This window comes from Peromyscus maniculatus, chromosome 3 (genome assembly GCF_049852395.1).
Source record: "Peromyscus maniculatus bairdii isolate BWxNUB_F1_BW_parent chromosome 3, HU_Pman_BW_mat_3.1, whole genome shotgun sequence".
In the NCBI taxonomy this organism is placed as follows: Eukaryota; Metazoa; Chordata; class Mammalia; order Rodentia; family Cricetidae; genus Peromyscus; species Peromyscus maniculatus.
The window spans coordinates 104678577-104701382 of NC_134854.1; the positions used below are offsets into that span (position 1 = coordinate 104678577).

The window sequence follows — 22806 nt, forward strand, 5'->3', positions numbered from 1 at the left end:
TGGGAGGTCCCTATAGGGGAGGAGCTTAGAGGGAGGGGGAGGTCCTACAGGGGGAGGTCCCTATAGGGGAGGAGCTTAGAGGGAGGGGCACCAGGGAGGGGGAGGTCCTACAGGGGGAGGTCCCTATAGGGGAGGAGCTTAGAGGGAGGGGCACCAGGGAGGGGGAGGTCCTACAGGGGGAGGTCCCTATAGGGGAGGAGCTTAGAGGGAGGGGCACCAGGGAGGGGGAGGTCCTACAGGGGGAGGTCCCTATAGGGGAGGGGCACCAGGGAGGGGGTGGTCCTACAGGGGGAGGTCCCTATAGGGGAGGAGTACCAGGGAGGGGGAGGTCCTACAGTGGGAGGTCCCTATGGGGGAGGAGCGTAGAGGGAGGAGCCCCTGAGGGGAGAGACCCGGGGGGCGCAGCGTGGAGGAGGCGGTGCCTAAGGGCGAAGCCTCAGAGGAAGTTGACTGTGAGGAGGAGTTTCCTGCAGGGGAGGAGCCTGAACTTGAGGTGAGTGTTTCTAAGGGAACAGCTGAGTAGGGAGGGGTACCTGAGATGGGAGGGGGGGTGGGACAGAGAGTGCTACCTAAAGAGCGACTCCAGAGGACGGTGCCCAAAAGGGGGCTCCCTTCAGCGGGTGTCTGAGGAAAGACTCGCCTGAGGGAGTTGCCTGAACTGGGGTCCGACGGGTTGCCCCGAGAGAGACACCCGAAGGAACGTGAGGGGAACGTCTAAGGGAGGCGTCACCTGAGTGTCTGAAGCCGCTAATTAACTAGAATAGTTGACGGAGTGAGTGACTGACGTCCCGTGGACCCTGGAGGTTGTAGCTAGAACTCTAGGGTGCTAGAGCTGCGCTTTCTTTGATGGGGAGGGGAGAAGCAGGTGGGGGGAGGGCGGTTGTCCGGGGGGGGAGGGCATCTGAGGTGGACTCTTGAGGGAGCGGAGCCTGAGGTAAGGTCCTGAGAGGGCGATGCCTGAGGGGACCCCTGAGGGACTGTGTCTGAGGGGTGGGGTGGTGCCTGAGAGAGTTCTCCCGGGGCATCTGAGGTGTTCACTGGAGAGGGCGTGCCTGGGGTGAGCAGGCAGCCTGGCTGGCGGATGATGATGCTTGGTCCTCAGGCCTCCCGGCAAGGGAAAAGACCCAAGGGCTTGGGGGTCAGGACCGCGCCTCAGAGGCGGCTTTAGGGGACACACTTGGGTCAGCCCCGGGAAGGTGTGAGGGCGCAGCGCTGAGAGCCATGTCGCCGTCTGCTGGGTCCGTGAGGGCGGCAGGACCAGCGGGTGACCCATAAAGGCAATGCTTCAGAGCCCCGTAATTGACTACAGGAGGGAGGCTTAAGTCTCCCTCCCTCCCTCCCCCCCCCCCCCGTCTATTGTCGTGGTGTCGCCCCCCCCCCCCCCCAACGTGAATCGCTGAGCCTGGTCTCACTTCTTCAGTAAGAAAGAAACAATGCACTCTGAAGGTCAAAGAAACTTTGTTTTTTGTCTCCCCTCTCCAAGGGAATACTTGACGTCTTTTTTTGGAGCTGAGGGCCTTGCGCTTGCTAGGCAAGCGCTCTACCACTGAGCTAAATCCCCAACCCCAACCTTGACGTCTTTAAGACTCTTGGAAATCTATTAATTTATTATTATTTTTTTTTAAATGGAGGATAGGGTCCATGAAGGCAGAAGTTCTTTGGACCCCAAAGAAGTATCGTTTGGTTTGGTTTGATTTGATTTGTGGTACTAGAGGGAATCCAGGGCCTTGCACGTGCTGGTGACACCCTCCCCACAACACACACACACACACACACACACACACACACACACACACACACACACGGGGAAATTTTAATGGCGCTCTGCTCGAGGGAGAGCAGATGGATCACTTACTGCAGTCAAGTGTCCTAAGAGGTATAAATGCACAGCACAAGTACTTTAAGGAGCGCATGCAAAGGGCCCTAATCTACTGTGAGAGAATGCTAGGAAAGGGAGGTCTCAAAGAGCCCAGCTGGAATCTGAATGTGTTCATGATGCAAGAAGCCTGGGAGATCCGAAAGAGCTGAGCCTGGCCCAAGGATGGAGATCCAAGAAAACACACAGGCAAAAAATTGAGGCCAGGATGAAGAGTTTTGGATTCTGTTCCAAGCATTGTTGAAGGGATTTTAGTACTAAAGTAACTCGGTTTAGGGTGGTTCAAGGCCCAGTTCCAGGTTTAACCACATTACAGAGAAAAAAACAAAAACAAACAAACATTTAGTGAGCGTTCTTAATAAAATTCGTGAGGTCAAAAAATAAAGTCGTTCCTGTTAGGTAGTATGTCCAAACACTTTATTTATTTTTTTTTTTTTTGGTTTTTCGAGACAGGGTTTCTCTGCGTAGCTTTGCGCCTTTCCTGGAGCTCACTTGGTAGCCCAGGCTGGCCTCGAACTCACAGAGATCCGCCTGGCTCTGCCTCCCGAGTGCTGGGATTAAAGGCGTGCGCCACCACCGCCCGGCATGTCCAAACACTTTAGATGAGCTCTTTGATAATGTTTGAAGAGAGTCACTTCATTTAAAGAATAGCCTCTCAATTGCAGGTTACTGTGAGGTCTCAAAATGACTGCAACCACAGGGGTTCATGGTACATGAGGATTTTAGTACTTAGGGGAAAGTACTTTTCTTACAGTAAAGAACTGTAAAGGTCAGTTCTTTTCCTTTTTATTGGTTTTTCAAGACAGGGTTTCTCTGTGTAACATTGTGCCTTTCCTGGAACTCACTCTGTAGCCCAGGCTGGCCTTGAACTCACAGAGATCCACCTGCCTCTGCCTCCCGAGTGCTGGGATTAAAGGTGTGCGCCACCACCGCCTGGCGGAAAGAGATATTTCTATGGTGTCTCAGTTAGGGTTCTCATTGATATGAAGAGACACCATGACCACAGCAACTCTTACAAAGGAAGGGGTGGCTGGCTTACACTTCAGTCCATTGTCATCGTGATGGGAAGCATGGCAGCATGCAGGCAGATGTGGTGCTGGAGCTGAGAGTTCTACATCTTACAGGCAACAGGAAGTCAACTAACACACTGGGAAGTATCCTGAGCGTAGGAAACCTCAAAGCCCAACCCACAGTAACACAAATCCTCCAACAAGGTCACACCTACTCCAACAAAGCCATGCCTCCTATAGTGCCACTCCCTATGAGAATATGGGGGCCAATTACATTCAAACTACCACATACTGTCAGGGCATCGTCTGATTTCAGTGCAAGGAATATCTTAATGCTTACTCTTAGAACTTGCTGCAGAGATGGTATCTCTTTCAGAATAGACTGGTTAGCATCACTGCTAGCACCCATTCCCTTTCACACCATCATTTCCATCTCAGTCTGTTCTCCATCTCCTTGAAAATTTGTAATCAGAAGAAACTTAAGCTGCTCTTGTATGCTATGAGCACTAAAGATTTCTGAGAAAAAAAAAAGTTTACTTCATCTTTGTATTTTCTTTTCTTTGTGTGTATGGTGTGTGTTTATGTCTATGATATGTGTATACACACACACACACACACACACACACACGTGTTCATTTGTGTGCAATCACACCACTTGAGTGTAAAGGTCAGAGAACAACTTCGGATGTTGGTTCTTTCTTTTCATCATGTGTGAAACAGGGTTTCTTTTGGTTGTTCATAGTACATATGCCAGTCAAGCTAGCACAATGGCTTCTGGGACTTCCCCCACCTCTGCTTCCTATGTTAAGGTAGAAGTAGGCTAGTGTGCTATGTCTGGCTTTAGGTGGGTTTTGGGGATTCACATCCCAAGTTGTCAGGCTTGTTCAGCGAGCAGTTTGCCTATGAGTCATCTCCCCCACCTTATTTAATCTGGACTTTGTGTTTATTTGTCATACTTTCCTGTAAATATTTTGTAATATTTTACTTGCAATGAAATAATCACAATCCATTTCCTAATACAAAGCAAGATAGATGTGTGAGAAGATATACAAAATTTTTATTAGCATTATTTCCCACTGACCTAAAATAAAATAACTGTACAACCTGAAACATGAGGCTGTCCTAATCAGTGGGGAAACACAGAAGGCTCTCTTCCTGTGAAAGTATGTAGGAGAATGTAGAGTTCATATTTCACATGCTGTAATAACACTGGAAATGTTTTGTTTGTATTTAAAAGGGGAGGAATAGCTTCTGGGCAGTGGGTATGATGACATATTCCTGTAATCTCAGCACTTCAAAGGTATCAGGAGGACAAGGGTTCAACGCCAACCTGGGCTATAAAGTGGGATCTGTCTAAAAAATAACAACAAACAAAATTGTTTTTAAGCAAAACCTCAGTGGTTTGAACAATGCCACGTGCTTTCATTCTTCTCAAAGATAAATTATGATAGACCACACTTTCTTCCTACACCTCAGAAAATTGTTAGACTCCTAAGTTGGGATCTGTTTAAACATTTGCCTGAGAGTTCCTTTAATGATTCTGTTTTTGCTAGAGGTACTTTCCTCTAGAATATCTGCATCCTTTTTGTCATAACCAATTTCCTATAAAATACCACATAGACTAGTCACAAAGAGAAAAGGAAGCAACACACTTACTTTGCTGCCTGGACTCTGCAGTGACCATTCACTGAGGGACTTTTAAAGGAGTTATATAATTGCTTACTGATAGTCATGATTGATATACATGTTATTTCCATAATGGTTTATGTAATTGCTTCATTAGTTTCCACAGCAACCTGAAATCTGAATTGTTCTGATGCACTAGTGCTAATTACCAGCCCTGGAGTAGCTGAAATTGGCATGAAATGAACCTGTGTGAAGTGCACGCTGCCTGCATCTAAAATGATGTTTTCAAGCTGGACATGGTGGCTCACCTCTGTGATCCCAACATTTGGGACACTGAGGTGGGACAAACAATGAGTGTAACGTCAACCTGGACTACATTAGAATTCCAGGCTAGCCTGGACTACAAAGTGAGACCTTGTCTCAGATAGATGATAGATAGATAGATAGATAGATAGATAGATAGGACTTGTCTCAGATAGAGAGATAGAATAAAACAATGTTTTTTATATATATGAAGGAAAATAGGCATGTAAGTGTGGTGAATAAGCCTTCTGTGTGCCCATTTTTTCTATATCAATATATGTCACCCTCAAACAGAATATTCCATTTAGAAGCTGGCCTTGTACACCAGTTCATTTGTTCATTTTTGTTTATTTTGTTTGTTTCTGAGACAGAGTGACCTTGATCTTGTGATAATCCTCCTGCTTCAGGCTACTAAGCCATGTACTCCTTTAAAAGTACAGTTAAGCCGGGCGGTGGTGGCGCACGCCTTTAATCCCAGCACTCGGGAGGCAGAGCCAGGCGGATCTCTGTGAGTTCGAGGCCAGCCTGGGCTACCAAGTGAGCTCCAGGAAAGGCGCAAAGCTATGCAGAGAAACCCTGTCTCGAAAAACCAAAAAAAAAAAAAAAAAAAAAAAGTACAGTTAAAAGATTAAATACTGTTGTTGCTTTCTTGGTAAATACATTAGGCATTGATTTGGATTTCCAGTTCCAAGAGTGCTTTTAAGCCAGAGTTAGTGAAATGGTTCAGTTGATGGTAGCAAGCTCTTCATCTTATGGAGAAAACTGTCAACACACTACTATTAAGAATGATCGTTGACCTGCACGGACGCAGCCCACGCTTCCTTTCCCTAGCAGCCGCCAAGACGGCTAAAGTAAAGCAGAAGAAGATGTAGATCTTCTGCAAGTTCACCTACTGCAGCGTGGACCTGGACCAGCTGCTGGACACTTCCTATTGTCTGTGAGCACCTGATGTATTTATACAGCCAGCGCCCCACAGAGGCGGCGCCTGAACCTGCGGTGGAAGCCGCACCCATTATTCAAGCGCCTGAGAGAGGCCAAGAAGGAAGCGCCACCCATGAAGAAGCCCAAGATAGTGAAGACCCACTTGAGGGACATGATCATTCTGCCCAAGATGGTAGGCAGCACGGTAGGCGTGTACAATGAATGGCAAGACCTTCAGCCAGGTGGAAATCAAACCAGAGATGATCGGCCACTACCTGGGCGAATTCTCTATCACCTACAAGCCTGTGAAGGCTGGCCTGGTATCGGAGCCATGCCCTCCTCCCACTTCATCCCCCTCAAGTAGCTGTGGCCAATGAAGACTCATGTTTAGTCCCTTGGAGGTGTGTGTGGGGGGGTAATTGTGGTGCTGGAGATGGCTCAGCGGTTCAGAGCACTGACTGCTCTTCCAGAGGACTAGGGTTCAATTCCCAGCATCCACACAGAATGTTCACAACTGTCTGTGACTCCAGTTCCAGGATGTCTGGCACCCTTACATATGTAAGCAAAACACCAGTGCACATAAAATAAAAATAAACCTTAAAAAAAAAGAATGATTGTGTGACCAAAGAGATACTTTAATGAAACTGCTTGCTACGCCTGAATTGGGATCCTCAGTACCCACATAAAAAGCCACACATGATTGCATGCACTTGGAATCCCAGCACTGTGAAGGCAGAAAGATGAATTTTTGGAGTTCGATGGCCAGCTTAATCAGCAAGCCCAAGTTCCCAATATGAGGCCCTGTTACAAATAACAATTGGGTGAATCCTGAGGAATGACTCCAGAGATCATCTTCTGGCCTTCATACATACAAAAACATGTGTGTACATATACATACAAAAGAATGAGTTTGTGGCTGGGGGTGTGGCTTAGTGGTAGAAGATATCATAGTTACTGTGGGGGGGACCTAGGTTCAATCCTCCATCTAAAAATATAGAATGGGTTTGCTCCAGGGTTTTTGTTTTGATGATGGTGGTTTTTATTATGCAAGGTCTCATTCTGTATCAGAAGGCTAACAGAACCCACTGCAAATCCCAAGCTGGTCCCAAACACATCATCCACCTGCCTCTGCCTCATGATTACAGGTGTATGCCATCAGGCCTAGGCTACTCTACACTTTTTTTGAGATTGAGTCAATGTTAGATTAGTCTGGCCTAAACCTCACAATATAGCCCAGGCTAGCCTCAATCTTCCAGCCTCAGCTTCACACCTAGTAGGATTATAGGCATGAGCCTAAGTTTTTACTCACATATTTTAATCAGATTATTCTATTCCAAGTTACTAAGGGACTTTGTCATGTATGGACATTGGATTTTAACAAACAGTTTTTGCATATCTATAGAGGATCATATAATTTTCTCATTTAATCTTCCAATATGGTAGATTATTATGATTCTGGTGTTTTATTAAACTTAGGTTCTTTGGTTTCTTTCAAGACTAGTTTTCCTTATTCTGGCTGGCCTCAAGCTGTAAGCAGTTCTCCTGCTCCAGCCTCCTAAATGCTGAGTTAGAGGTGTGTGTGAGCCACCATTCCTAGCTGACATTGTGCTTCTGAGACAAACCCAATTTGGTTATGTTATTTTTATACGTATGAATGTTATGCCCGCATGTGTGTCTATGCACTACTTGAGTATCTGGTGCTTGAAAAGCCCTAAAGAGGATGACAGATCCCCTGGGACTGGTGTCACACATAATGGTGAGCTGCCACATGGGTGCTGGAAATTGAACCTGGGTCCTCTGGATGAGCAGCAAGGGCGCCAACTGCTGAGCCATCTCTCCAGTCCACGTTGCATTATTCTTTTCACGTGTTCCTAGCTTTAATATTCTTGTCTTGTTTGGGACTTTTACATCTAAGTTCATGAGTAAAAATAATGTTACTTGTCTGTTTTTTATTAACGAAATTTGTTCTTTGACAATTTTATACATGTAGATAATTCATTCTGGTTGCTCTCCACCCTATCATCTTCTCTTATTCCCCTCCCACCCTTGCCAGCCCCCCTTCTTCCTTAAAAATCTCTTTCCCATGTTTACTAGTTTTTGTTCTGTTTAGTGTCATATATAACTGGATACTACCTATACCTCCCCATCTTCCAGAATCTGTTAGCTGCAGACAGATCAGTAATAAATGGTAGGACCCTATGGGCCCCTCCCTCTTCCATAGCTGACTGTTAGGAGGGTTAGCAGGCACAGCTGCTTTGGTTTTTATGATTGTTACGGCCATGTTGCAGTTAGAGGATGGCATTTTTCAGCCCTTCTCCATATCTTCCATCTCTTCCATCTTTCTGACTCCTCTTCCAAAGTGTCCTCTGAGACTTAAACGGATGGTGTAGCTGTCTTATTTAGGGCTGAGCCTTTGATCATCCATCCTTTATTCTCAGCATCTTGTGCAAGGTCTTCTCTGTTCACTGCCAGGAGTGGCTTCATTCCAAAGCTGATAGTCTCCTTCGTCTGTGGGTATAAACATAAGTATTTAGAAGGTGGTTTAATAGTATGTCAGTTTAGCTAAGCAGCAGTGTTAGATTCCTCCACTAGGGCCCATGAACTCTACACTCATGTGCTTTGGACCAGGTTTACAGAAGTAGGGTTTCCTCTTATAGAGCCAGCTTGAAATCTAATTGGGAAGTGGTTGGTTACTCCTGCCCCATAACAGTCATGCCACTATCGCATCAAGGGGCACATCTTGCCAGGAAGGTTAGTACCATAGTTCCTAGGGTTCACAGCTGGGTAAAACTGTTGGTTCCTCTTGCCCCCAGCAGTCTTTGTAGCACCTTCCAGCACTGGGAGAGGTAGCCCTCAAGGAGGAAACTTCTGGCTCGGTTCCAACTTGATTTCTCTGTAGCTTTTATCCTAGGTGGGTGGTGCCTTCAGCAATAGGAGCTTATCAGTTAGTTATAATGGGGAACCAAGAAAAACAGCAAGAACCTTTACTGTTCTGGGAGCATACCTGACCCACAGCTCCCATGGAGGTATCCCACACCTGCACTGTGGGAAACCTTACAATATGGTTGGAAACAGACACAGAAACAAGTTACAATACAGCATAATAAGCAACAACAAAACTTAGGAGGGCAAATAGCCTACACAAAGCTTGATTTGAGGCACAGTGATGTTTGTCTATAATCCCTGCACTTGGGAGGTGGAAGCAGAAAGATCAGGAGTTCAAGATCATCCTCAGCTACATATGAACTCCAGGCTAACTTAGGAAACACAAGACCCTGTAGAAAAACCAAAAACAAACCTGACGTTTGACTTTTGTGTAACCCCTTTAGTCTTTAGTACTTTCACTTAGCATCTGTAAGCATTCTTATACTTACACTAAAACATCTAGATCCCTTGGGTGCCATTAATATGGGATGACCTTGACAAGTTTGATTTAGTACCCAGACTGAATCCTTTTCGGATTTATCCCCTCGATTTATATCCTTTGCTTCAAGTACCTAATCCAGTTTTATGAAAGCCAGCCATTTCTTTTTCTTTTCCTTCAGGTTTAGAAAAAAATATCCGTTATTCAAGTGGTGGCTACAGTTCCACACTGGTTTTTGGCTGCCATGAATCGAAGGAGAACCACTAACAGAGGGACCTCTCCTACCATGAAGATAAGTCATCAGCCTCCAAGGCTTCTCATTGTGCATATTGCTGTACCTTCCTGGGCCAACATCTGCCCCAACCTCTGTGAGGCCTTACAGAACTTTTTCTCCATAGCCTGCAGTTTGATGGGCCCCAGCCGCATGTCTCTGTTCAGCTTGTACACAGTACAAAACCAACACGAGTGTATCCTCCCATTTGTGGTAAGTCTGTCTGCACTCACGGCATCCCGAAAGCAAGTGAGCTTTCCACAGCAGAGCTCACAGTTGTTACTACTTACAGTAAAAACCACATTGGTTCCTCGTATCCACTTGGCCCACGTGAACCAGAAGTCATCCTGTGTATATGGGGGTGTGTGCTGCAAGAGGAAAGTCTCGGAGTTGTTGATTTGGGGGTTGAAACAGGCTGCACACCATCCTTCTCCTGGAGAGAGGAGAACCCTTAGCATTTGCAGTTCTTTGAAATGTGAACACTTAAAGAAGTTTCTCCCAACTTGTCCTGGGGTAAAACTCAAGGCCCTAATTTTCTTTGCTCAGAAAATCCTAACGCAAAACAGAAACTATTTTATCTGTGTGCCTTTCCTGGATCTCGCTCTGTAGACCAGGCTGGCCTCGAACGCACAAAGATCCACCTGGCTGTGCCTCCTGAGTGCTGGGATTAAAGGCGTGCGCCACCACCGCCCGGCCAGATATTATGTCTTTAAGATAACCAAAAGATGGCCGGGTGGCAGTGGCACATGCCTTTAATCCCAGTACTTGGGAGGCAGATCTCTGTGAGTTCAAGGCCAGCCTGGTATACAGAGCAAGATCCAGAACAAGCACCAAAACTACACAGAGAAACTCTGTCTCGAAAAACAAAAAAAAGAAAAAAAAAAAAACCAAAAGAAGGAATTTCACAGACTTGTTGCTGATTATGTGTGGAAAATTAAATTAGAGTCCACTCATTTTTTTTAATTAATGTCTCATTCTCCTCATTGGAAGTGGAAATATAATATCTCTTTGGGTACTATAAAGGATGAAAATAATACACATTTGTTTGAGTTTGCTTTCTATTGCTGTGATAAAACTTCATGACCAAAAGTAACTTGGAGGGGTCAATGCAAAAAACTATAGCTCTCATCTTTCTTAAAGGGAATGCGATAGTTTATTCTGGAATCATTTTGAATGACCACGGTAAGGAAACACAGGTGTAGGTTACCCCAAGTCCATGGAGGCAGGTTTATGAAGTTTTATAGGACAAAGAAATTCATAAATCAAGGCAAGTTTAAAATACATCAGTGGGTACATTAGAACACAGTTACAGCGAGATGGGGGAAGCTTTCCTCCAGGCCGAAGATGCTGTCTGATGACACTCTTAGTGCTACAGGCCGCAGGAATTTAAGAACTCAGCTGGTTATGGCAGAGCCACTACCTGAAGGGATCAAGGAATTCCTTCAGAGGAAGCCAAATCCCAGGGAGCTTTTGGTGTTATTTGGCTTGTTATATATCATCTGTCTTCTGTTATGAAAATCATGTGTGCCTTCATAGTTTTCCAGTTGATTTTTCCCTAAGAAGTGCTAATAGTGTGGACTGATTACTCTCTGGACATACACATTCAAGGTATTTGGAGAACAGCCTCAGGAAAGGGTTCCTTTCCCCCAGCACATCCGTTTCTCCCCTTTCAGCACTGGAATCAGATATCTCCCTTAGCCACATTCAAGGACTAACAGAAATAACAGTCCAGACCACCACATGCTAGTCTCCTGATTTAAAGTAAATTCCACAAGGAGACACCACCTAGGTCAGGTGGACCTTAAGTAATAGCTTTACACAATTTAGTTTGGACTCTCTTTTCTTACAGCCTTACTAACTTTATAGACCCCTAACTTCTTACCTAACCACTTCTAGGACTGTTTAGATAACCTTCTGCACTGAAGCTATGCACAGCCAGAACCTCAGTTGAAGGCTCCCTGTAATTATCATCATTGGCAGCATCCAGCCAGGACCATCCCCAGACGGAGGATAGTACCTTATCAGAGACACCTCTGTACTCTCTAAGAACAGACTTAAGTGTCCAGACTACCCATTTGGGAAGGCCTGGTGAATGTGCCAATTAAACTTAACTACCTCCTTTCCCAAATCTTTCCTCTAGTTCCAGATCTCCCTTTTATTTATTTATTTATTTATTTATTTATTTATTTATTTATTTATTTTTTAAATTACACTCATGATATTCATTAATTACACTCATGATATTAATCACATTTGTGGTATTCATAGATTACATTCACAGTATTCATTCAATTATATATATATACATATATATATATTAAATTTTAAATGTCGAATGTCATTTCTTGAAGGGGGTAGGAGGTCTTAAATACAGGCTTACAGCACAATGGGAGGACCCTGGAGGGCAGAAGTTCGCTACTGATGTTTTACAATCTTGCATCTAAGCTGTTAACGCCCATTATTCAGGATACACAGACAAGGAACTTCCCTTAAGCATTCAAGAGGGTGGAACCTGGCAGGGAATTAGCATAGGGGGGATATCAAGGTCAAGGTCAGCAAGCAAGGCAACAGTTACCCAAAACGGGGGGGGGGGGGGGGGGGGGGGCAGGGCCCTACAGGCCAGATCTCCCTTTAACTATCACCAGAGGCATCTAGCTGTACACAGGTTGCCTAGTGACTGAGCACATTTTCCCCCACCCTGCAGAAAAAACAGCAGATAGCTCGGACAGATAGGAGCCACAGGAAAAAAGAAGGCAGTTTTATTTTCTCCCATTGACCTAGCAACTTATAGAATCTTAATATTTTCTACAAATCACATTTAAGATTATAGTTGAGCACATAAGAGCCCTCTTCTTAGATATTACCCGAATTTAGCTTTTAGTTAATTCATTTCCCCATTAGTCACTTTCCTTTGGGGTTGCAAATGATAATTAACAATTACTGCCCCTGCCCTTCTTTGTGATTCTTATCACCCCTCCATTTGACCCTGGAAGCCTGGCTTTGCACTGCCAAGGGATTACCGCTTTTATTTTATTTTTTTAAGAGATTTATATATTTGCTATGTATACAACATTCTGCCTCCATGTATGCCTGCATGCCAGGAGAGGTCACCAGATCTCATTATTGATGGCTGTGAGCCATCATGTGGTTGCTGGGAATTGAACTCATGACCTCTAGAAGAACAGCCAGTGTTCTTAACCTCTGAGCCATCTCTCCAGCCCAGATTACCGCTTTTAAGTGTATGTATACTGGGACTCCCTGGACACGGGAGGATGGAGAAGAAGATTTGGAAGAATAAATGACTAAGAGCTTGGTGTGCTGAGATTCTATTTCCCGAAATTAGTCCTCGCCATTCACAGTTCTCTCTCCTGAGCCCCTGGGGTGTATAATATTAAGGCTGGTCTGTGGTGGTAATCTAATTGTATTGAAATATTATTTTGATTTGTACTGAAATATTAATTTGATTGTATGTTAATAAATAAAGTTGTCTGGGGATCAGAGCTATTAGAGCCATAGCAAGAGTGTGGCGGTGGTGGCACACGCCTTTAATCCCATAGATATCTGTGTGTTCAGGGTCAGAGCTATTAGAGCCATAGCAAGAGTGTGGCGGTGGCAGCACACGCCTTTAATCCCATAAGATCTCTGTGCGTTCAGGGATACAGCCAGCATTGGAGACATATGCCTTTAAGACCTAGGGGGCTGTACATTCAGACAGTGACGAGGCAGTCATGTGTTTGGGTTTACAACCAATGAGAAGGCAGAACAACATACTTTAAAAATACGAACCGACAGGAGGTAGGTCTCTTTTCGCGAAGCTGGGACAGCAGGAGGAAGGGTGAGATTTTAGCTCTGAGCTCTGACCTCTCGGCTTTCTCTTTTACATTGTTTCTGTGTTTCTTATTTAATAAGACGGTTGGTTACATCTACATCTGGCGCCCAACGTGACAAGAATCCATTAAAAACTGCTTGGCTTGGCGGCAGGTCCGCTTTCCCGCAAGGGCGGCAGGCGGCCCGCGGCGGCGGCGGCGGCAGCGGCGGCAGCAGCGGCACACGGCGGCCGGCGGCGATCGGCTTGTTAGTCCAAGCTGCTGGCGTCCTAGTCCGGGTAGCAACTTCTAGCCCGGGCCTAGGTCTGTGAGCAGCTTGCCTAAAGCCGGTGCTACAAACAACTCAGACCTGCCCTGCCTGTAAAGCCAACGCACGTGGTCGGAGCTTAAGGAAGCCAGACCCAAGCCTTGACTCGGCACAAGAGGGAACACGTGGCTGCATTTAAGCTTTAGCCGGCTACGCTTTCTTGTGCGTTCTCTCTTTTCTCTCTCTCTCTCTCTCTCTCTCTCTCTCTCTCTCTCTCTCTCTCTCTCTGGATTTACACCTGGGACACTAGGTGGCTGCTTTGAAAATCCCCTCGGATTTCTACTGTTCTACGCAGATTTGGTAAGTCATAATATATCAGATATTTTAAAGGAAACTATCTAAAAGAGAATTTTTTTTTCCACATTAAAAAACAAATGGGTTTTATGTGTGCATTGGAAGAAAATTGGTTTTTGTTCGAAATTTTAGGCAGTCTGACAATGGAACAACTATATAATATTAGTATTGGTGGAATTATGCACCTCATCACTATAATAATCCACATTTTAATATTTAAAAAGATAGTCAATTTAAGTGCCAGGATAACAGCGTTAGAAGAACTTGTTAAACCTGTAAAAATTCAGACAGAAGAAATTAACAGTGAAGTTGTTTCAAGTCGGGATCATAAGGTTGCAGAAAGAAAGCCTGTTTTCACACAGTCACCCTTAATTTATCCTGTAACAGTACAGCAGATGCCTGATCAAATGGCTACACAAAATACTTGGGCTCCAATTGAAATGTTGGATTTAAAAAGGTTTAAGGAGGCAATAGTATCTTATGGCATGCATTCCCCATATGTAAAGCAAATGTTAAACACTTGGTCAACATATAATAGGATAGTACCACAGGACTGGCGGGACCTCGCACAAGGTGTTCTGGAACCCAGCCAGAGACTTCAATTTCTGACTTGGTTTAAGGAGGAGGCTAAAAACATAGAAAAACAATGGAGGGATAAAGGAGTACAAGTTTGCCAGGATCAGCTTATGGGCGAAGGCCAATATGCTTCAGCACAAGCACAATGTTTATATGATGTCCAAACCCTAATTTTATGTCGAACGGCAGCCTTGAATGCATGGGACAAAGTTGAGGAACCAGGAAAAAAATCTGAGTCATTTACAAAGGTGAAGCAAGGCCCAAAAGAGTCTTTTACAGATTTTTTACAAAGACTGGCTTCAGCAGTAAAGAGAACGGTCTCGGATTCAGAAGCTGGTAAGGCAATAATTGAATCTTTGGCCTTTGAGAATGCGAATGCAGCATGCAAAAGAATAATCAGGCCATTAAGGGCAAGATCTGCACCTATGGAAGATTGGATTAGAGAAACAATTAATGTTGAAGCTGATGAGCATGATGATACGTGGGTAGGAGAAGTAATTTCAAAAGGTTTGAGGAGTGTTAGATGTTTTGGATGTGGAAAGCAAGGACATTTGAAAAGGGACTGTAGACAGGTCATTCCCAGAAACAATGTTTCTTCAAGGAACAATGGCAACAGAATGCCCCTTCCTTCTGGAGTATGCAGAAGGTGTGGTAAGGGAAAACACTGGACCAACGAATGTAGATCAACAAAGGACAGACAGGGTAATCCTTTGCCTCAGTCTTCGGGAAACTCCCAGAGGGGCCTCAGGCAGGCCCCCAGTGCAAATCCAGTTCAAACCTTTCCGGCAGCAATAGAGGAAATGCCTGCTCTGGAGAGCGATTAAATAACCAAATGCCTATTGGAATAAATCATGCTGGTCAGAATGATGAAACAGAGAGAATAGAAAATTCAGGAGAAAACATAAAGAAAATTTTTTGGCAAACTTCTATTAATGAACAAAGACCAAAATTAACGATAAAAATAAATGGTGTTTTGTTGTCTGGTCTGGTAGACACAGGTGCGGACGTTACCATAATTGCACCAGAATTTTGGCATCCAACTTGGCCTCTTCAGGAGGTAAATGTTCAACTGTTAGGAATTGGGACATTATCTCAGGTGAAACAGAGTGCAAGATGGCTCGAATGTATAGGTCCAGAAGGACAGAGAGGAAAATTAAAACCATATGTGGCTAACATAACTATGAACCTGTGGGGTCGAGACTTGTTGCAACAATGGAATACTCAGATTAACATCCCTCCAATCTCAGAAACAAATCATAAACTAGCACATGTTACTGAGAGAAATATTAGAAGATATTGTTCTAATGAGTGGTCACCAGCCATCCATATTATACAAGAACAGGGCACAATAACTGATGATCTTCCAAAGACACCAACAGCTCTACCTTTAAAATGGTTAACAGACAAGCCTGTATGGGTCCAGCAATGGCCTTTAACAACAGAGAAACTCCAGGCTTTAGAAGAGCTGGTAGAAGAACAGTTAAATGCTCAGCATATTGAAGAATCAACCAGCCCTTGGAATTCTCCTGTATTTGTTATTAAAAAGAAATCTGGTAAATGGAGAATGGTAACAGACCTTAGAGCAATTAACAAAGTAATTCAGCCAATGGGCTCTCTACAATCTGGGATGCCTTTGCCTACTCTGTTACCAAAAGGATGGCCTCTCATAGTTATTGATTTAAAAGACTGTTTCTTTTCAATACCCTTACAAGAAAAAGACAAAGAAAGATTTGCTTTTACAGTGCCTACTTATAATAATTCTCAACCGGTTAAAAGATTTCAATGGAGGGTCCTCCCACAGGGAATGTTGAATAGCCCAACTCTGTGCCAATATTTTGTACAACAGCCATTGGAAGTGATACGTAAAAAATTTCCTAAATCTATAATTTATCATTATATGGACGATATTTTACTAGCTGACTCAAATGCAGATACTTTAGAAATAATGTTTGAAGAAGTAAAGAAAATTTTGCCTCGCTGGGGATTACAAATTGCTCCTGAAAAGATACAAAGAGGAGATTCTATTAATTATTTAGGATATAAAATAGAGCTACAAAAAATTAGACCCCAAAAGGTGCAAATTCGGAGAGATAGACTACAGACTCTTAATGACTTTCAAAGATTATTTGGAGATATTTCTCATCTACGAACTATTGTTGGGGTAAAAAATGATGAACTGACTAATTTGTTCAAAACCTTAGAAGGTGACAAGGACTTAAATAGTCCAAGAGAATTATCACCTGAAGCTGAGAAAGAATTAGCCTTGGTAGAAAAGAAAGTGCATGAAGGACACGTGAATCGTATTGATCCAAAGCTGGATTGCATTTTGGTTATCTTACCTTCTAGGCGTTCTCCTACTGGAATATTAATGCAGAGGGAAGATATTATATTGGAATGGATATTTTTACCAAATAAACCAAATAAAAAATTAAAAACTTATGTGGAAAAAATCTCTGACTTGATTTACAAAGGAAAATTGAGACTTCGTCAATTAGCAGGCATAGACCCAGCAGAAATTGTCGTACCATTAACTAAGGAGGACATTGAAAAATTATGGACAGAAAGTGAACCTTGGCAAAGAGCTTGCAGTAATTTTTTGGGAGAAATTAACAGCAAATATCCCAAAAGCAATAGAATTGATCTTATAAAGAGAGCTGAATGGATCTTGCCTCGAATTGTACGGCAAAAACCCATATCTGGAGTTCGTACATTTTATACAGATGCCAACAAAGAAGGAAAGGCAGGTTACAAATCAGAAAATTTAAGTAAAGTGGTTCAAAGTCCGTATAATTCAGTGCAAAAATCAGAATTGTATGCTATTCTGTTGGTATTAATGGATTTTTCAGAACCTCTCAACATAGTAACTGACTCTCAGTATGCTGAAAGAGTGGTGTTACATATTGAGACTGCAGAATTTATCCCTGATGCTTCAGAATTAACTTCACTATTTATTCAATTACAAGATACAATCAGGAAAAGGAATCATCCTTTATATATAACTCACATTCGATCCCATACTGGTCTGCCAGGCCCTCTAGCACAAGGCAATGAAGAGATTGATAAATTATTGATAGGAAATGTGCTGGAGGCCTCAGAATTTCATAAAAAACATCACGTTAATAGTAAAGGTTTAAAAAAGGATTTTTCCATAACCTGGCAACAAGCCAAAGAAATAATAAAGAAATGTCCTACTTGTTCCTTCTACAATCAGACGCCATTACCAGCAGGATGTAACCCAAAGGGTACTCAGAGAAATGAAATCTGGCAGATGGACGTGTTTCACTTTGCAGAATTTGGAAAATTGAAATATGTACACCACACTATCGATACTTATTCAGGATTTCAATGGGCAACTGCTTTGAGTTCTGAAAAAGCTGATTCTGTAATCACTCATTTGCTAGAAGTTATGGCCATCATGGGTATACCTGCACAAATCAAAACTGACAATGCTCCATCATATGTCTCTGTTAAAATGAAACAGTTTTTTGCTTATTACAATATAAAGCATATTACAGGCATACCACATAATCCTACAGGTCAAGCAGTTATAGAAAGATCAAACAGAACTCTAAAGGATATGCTAAATAAACAGAAATGGGTAACAAAAACCCCCAGAAATAGACTGCATAATGCTCTTCTAACTTTGAATTTTCTGAATGCCAATGAGAAAGGAACAACAGCTGCAGAGAGACATTGGATAATAGAAAAAACTACAGAATTAAATCAGCCTATATACTTTAAGGATGTGCTGACCTCAGAATGGAAACCAGGGTATGTATTACATTGGGGACGTGGTTTTGCTTTTGTTTCTACAGGAGAAGATAAGCTGTGGGTACCATCAAAATTGATAAAGGTTCGATTTGAACAAGAGAGATCTCTTAATTAGAGGAGGTGATAGTTCATCAACCAGCATGAACATCCAATTTAAACTAACTTGTATCAATAAAACATGCCTTTTCATTTCATCAGATAATAACTTGCCAACAAGGAACATCCCCAAAATTAGTCTTGGGGAAAGGTTTTTGTTTTTGTCTTTTAGGAGAATGAAGGTTAAGGAATCTGAAGAACACTGGACAAATGAGACAACTGAAGAAAAGGGACAAATCATCTATCCCAAGAAACAGAGTGAAACGGTGTATGGGTATATATTATCTAAAAAAATTTTATGTCTTCCTAAATGTTTGTTTCTGCTTTTCTCTAAAGATTTAACACTATTGGTCTTCTAACAGTCCCAGTTCAATTAAAATTTAAAGCTGACTTTGGAGTTGGAGAATGGCTCTCTCCTTCTTTAAAATCAAGCATGTTGTTAAAAGGAAAATGCAAACTCCCTGTATCATGCCAGAATAAGAGCCATCTTCTGCTATGGTACAGGACAAAAGCAAAATTAATTAAGGGACTATTCTATTACTAATCTCAACTCTTTGATTCTATTCTGATTCTTTAAATTTTTCTCAAAGTATAAATTTTATATCAAAATTTACAAGATTAATATATATATATATACATTTTAAACTTTGTTAAGATATGAATGGTCACATAGAGTACTAACTAATTCTAGAAAAAAGGCTAGCTGCATATATATGTTTTTGTGTTCGAGTCTCTTATCAGTTTTCTGCAGGAAATCATGGCCAGGCCTAACATCAACTGAAGTCTCCAGAAAGAAGATGGGGCCCCACAACAACAACAATTCCACGTGGACAATAATAATATCATTAAGCTGACAAACATTATCCATAGATCAGCTTTGAACTACAAGGTGCTCAGAGCAAATTTGAGATGACTAGCTGAGATGATCCAGTCTCAAAGACTACTTGAATAAGGACTTGAGATAAACCCTCAACTTTGGCATTATACACAGACTGGATAATGAAGGATATAGTTACCTCTCCTAGAATTTGACAATTAACCTAAAATTTTTCTTTCAGGATAAAGAAAACTTCGCCCATACCCAGCAGGAAGCAATTTTAAGAATACGACGCCCACATTCCCAAAGAGGTGGTGTGGGGCGGGTGGTTTTTTGGTCTTTTTAATGGGTTTTGGGTCTGGGATAATTTTCAGTATTTAGGGGGGTTGGTTACAAGTTATTGTCAAGGGTTAGGATAAAGGCTAAGCAAAGGAGATTAGATTTAAAGTTCTTGTTTAAAAAAAAAAAGAGAAAGAAAGAAAAGAAAAAGACAATTACTAGTTTTAAATACTTTACATTGGATTGAATTGTTTTATATTGTACACAAATTTGAAACTGATATTGTTAGAAAATGCTATATGTATATTTCTAATTGTATTTATTCCATCCATTTAACAATGTAATGCAAATTTCTGATCCTTGAATGCTATTATTATCAACTATTAGGATATAAAGAAATGAAAGTTAGTAGTTAGACATTACAATAGAACTTGTAGTCATATTAGATATGTTTTAAAAATTGAGCAGAGATGTTTTAGACAGGTCATCTTCAAACCCTTCAGAGATCTACAGAATATGGCATTTAAAATGTTTTAATAACTTAAAAAATTTTTCTTTTTTGAGACATGTCGGCTCCTGGCAGTACCAATCTACTTTAGAGAAAATATGGGCATTGAAGAAACTGCATATGGAGTCAACTTTCATTCTGGCAAAAGTTAGCCACTGGACAACAAAGTATCCTCGAATCAACAGGACAAAATGGACAGACAGATCACGAAACAAGGGACTACTGATTCTTGCCAAAACAAGTGTGGTTATGGCTTTATCAAAAGGCATCTTCTGAGGCCAGGACAATATGGCCCCATCCCTGAAGTGGCCTTCGCATCCGGAAAAGGTACGGTGCCCTTTTCTTCGAAGGCAGCTTAACAGGCAGAGGGCCGATGGATTCTGTTGTACAATGGAACAGCAGCTGAAAGCTCATGCCTCTCAAAAGTAGACTGGCATTTAATAGAGGGATGTGGAGAAGAAGGGGATGCTGAGATGAAGCCATATATACACAGCCAAGAAGAATGGACAGCTGAATTAAAAAACTGTCAACAATTTCCAGAATTTAAAATCCTGAATCATGACAGGACACTAGTGGAATTCAGGTGTTTCTGGTACGTGGACTGCTCTCACCCAATGTGAGGTTGAACTGTTGACCTTGTGTACATCCTACTTCACAAATGAGTCTGTCAGATACACTAAGCCTATAGGCTGAAGATGATGCCCCAACACTGCGGAGAAACCTCAGGTGACTGCCCAGGCAGCTGGCTGTTTCTGTCAACTCACAAAATTTTTTGGAAGTTGCTTGCATGCACTTCCTGTTTTTATTTTTGTTAGCTACTATTATTCCCTTCTTGGGTCTCTGAGGGAGTTGAAGATTAGTTAGTTATGGTTGAAGATTAGTTAGTTATAGTTGAAAATTAATTAGGATAGAAAGTACATTAGATACATCTTGGATTTACCAAAATAGGATAGATAATGGAATTATTTTCTCTGATTTGTCAAATACCTGTTTAGGTATTTATTACTTGTATATATTGTATATAGTTATTGTACTTTTGTATATAGTTTTTCTTTTGTTAGTCATAACCTTTTGCTTTTTTTCTTTTTATTAAAATAGAAAAGGGGAAATGTGGTGGTAATCTAATTGTATTGAAATATTATTTTGATTTGTACTGAAATATTAATTTGATTGTATGTTAATAAATAAAGTTGTCTGGGGGTCAGAGCTATTAGAGCCATAGCAAGAGTGTGGCGGTGGTGGCACACGCCTTTAATCCCATAGATATCTGTGTGTTCAGGGTCAGAGCTATTAGAGCCATAGCAAGAGTGTGGCGGTGGCAGCACACGCCTTTAATCCCATAAGATCTCTGTGCGTTCAGGGATACAGCCAGCATTGGAGACATATGCCTTTAAGACCTAGGGGGCTGTACATTCAGACAGTGACGAGGCAGTCATGTGTTTGGGTTTACAACCAATGAGAAGGCAGAACAACATACTTTAAAAATACGAACCGACAGGAGGTAGGTCTCTTTTCGCGAAGCTGGGACAGCAGGAGGAAGGGTGAGATTTTAGCTCTGAGCTCTGACCTCTCGGCTTTCTCTTTTACATTGTTTCTGTGTTTCTTATTTAATAAGACGGTTGGTTACATCTACACTGGTCCCTCGAATATTATACAAGATCTTAGTTGGTGTGTGCTTGTTAGTGCTGGGGAGGCAGAAACGGGAGGGTTCTTGGTACTCTAGCACAGCCAAATCAGCATGCCTCAGGTCCCAGTGAGACCCTGTCTCAATAAAATAAAATCAAGGTAGATGGCTCCTATAATGGCTAACCTTGGTTGTCAACCTGATACACCTGGGAAGAAGAAACCTTAATTGAAGAATTGCCTCCACCAGATTGACATATGGGATGTCCGTGGGAACATTTTCTTGATTGCTAGCTGAGGTAGGAGGCCTTAGCCTCCTGTGGGCAGTGCCATCCCTGGGCAGGTAGACTTTGCAAGCCAGTAAAGTAGCTAAGCAAGCCAGTAAGCAGCATTCCTCCAAGGTCTTTGCTTCAGTTCCTGTCTGAGTTCTTGCCTTGGCTTCCCTCAATGATGGGCCATAAGCTATACACTGAAATAACCGCTTCCTCCCCCAAGTTGCTTTTGGTCATGGTGTTTATCACAGCAACAGAAAGCTAACAAGGAAGCTTCTGAGGAATGACACTCGAAGTTGACCTCTGGCTCAACACACACACACACACACACACACACACACACACACACACTTCTCAAGACACTGTACATATCATGATGGAGTACAATAAGGGGAACCTAGGGCTGTCACAGTCTACTCCCTTAAGTTTCCAAGCCTCAGTACAGAAGAGAAAAATCCAGGCAGGTGCCAGCCGTCCTCTTGTGTTCAGAAGTAGGATCTGGGGCTTCAGAGAGACCAAGGTAGCTAGAGGAAAATAACTCTATATGGGAAAGGAAAGAGAACTCCCATTTTCCTTTTTAAAGGAAGCTCTTTAAGGAGCTATATAAGTCAGTCAAGTTGCAAGCAAGAACAGATGGCATACCCGATCTGGACATTTTTTCAGAGATACAGAAAGAGAATATTTGCAGAAGTGAAGGCAGAGTTTAGGCAGAGTCAATAAAAAACAGTGCAACAGCCAGGCCACCCAGGACTGGAGAGCGCCACCTCACGGGATCTGTGACCTTTGTTAAAGCACCATATAGCTTTTATTCAGGACCATTGCAGTAGGTACAAGGACCTTGACAATGGGATTTTGCTGTGGAGAAGAGCCTTAGCTCAGCAAAGCATAGTATGGGTAAGTGGGATTCCCACATCTAAATCCCAGCTAGTGCCTCCCATTGGACACACCTTTTTAGAAGCAAGAGTGTGAGGAAACACATTGAATTGGTCCCTAGAGATTGGCCTCCAAGGATACAAAACCAGGGAGAGAAAAGTAGGCAGTGATCTCGCAAGGCAAACAAAAAGA

General features: G+C 42.6%; 1 protein-coding gene and 1 pseudogene across 3 annotated transcripts in view; both read left to right on the plus strand.

The window, feature by feature from the left end:
- Positions 1 to 357: 357 nt before the first annotated feature.
- Positions 358 to 22806, plus strand: part of M1ap (meiosis 1 associated protein) — a 90516-nt gene continuing 68067 nt past the window's right edge. The window contains exons 1-2 of one of the 3 annotated variants that reach the window (XM_015987842.3): positions 358 to 493; positions 9282 to 9584. In XM_015987842.3, the coding sequence (XP_015843328.3) occupies positions 9345 to 9584 (240 nt within the window). In that variant the 5' untranslated portion in view covers positions 358 to 493; positions 9282 to 9344. The other 2 variants (XM_076566991.1, XM_076566990.1) reach the window with 2 other exon arrangements.
- On the plus strand, positions 1766 to 6113 carry LOC102912947 (small ribosomal subunit protein uS19-like; annotated as a pseudogene).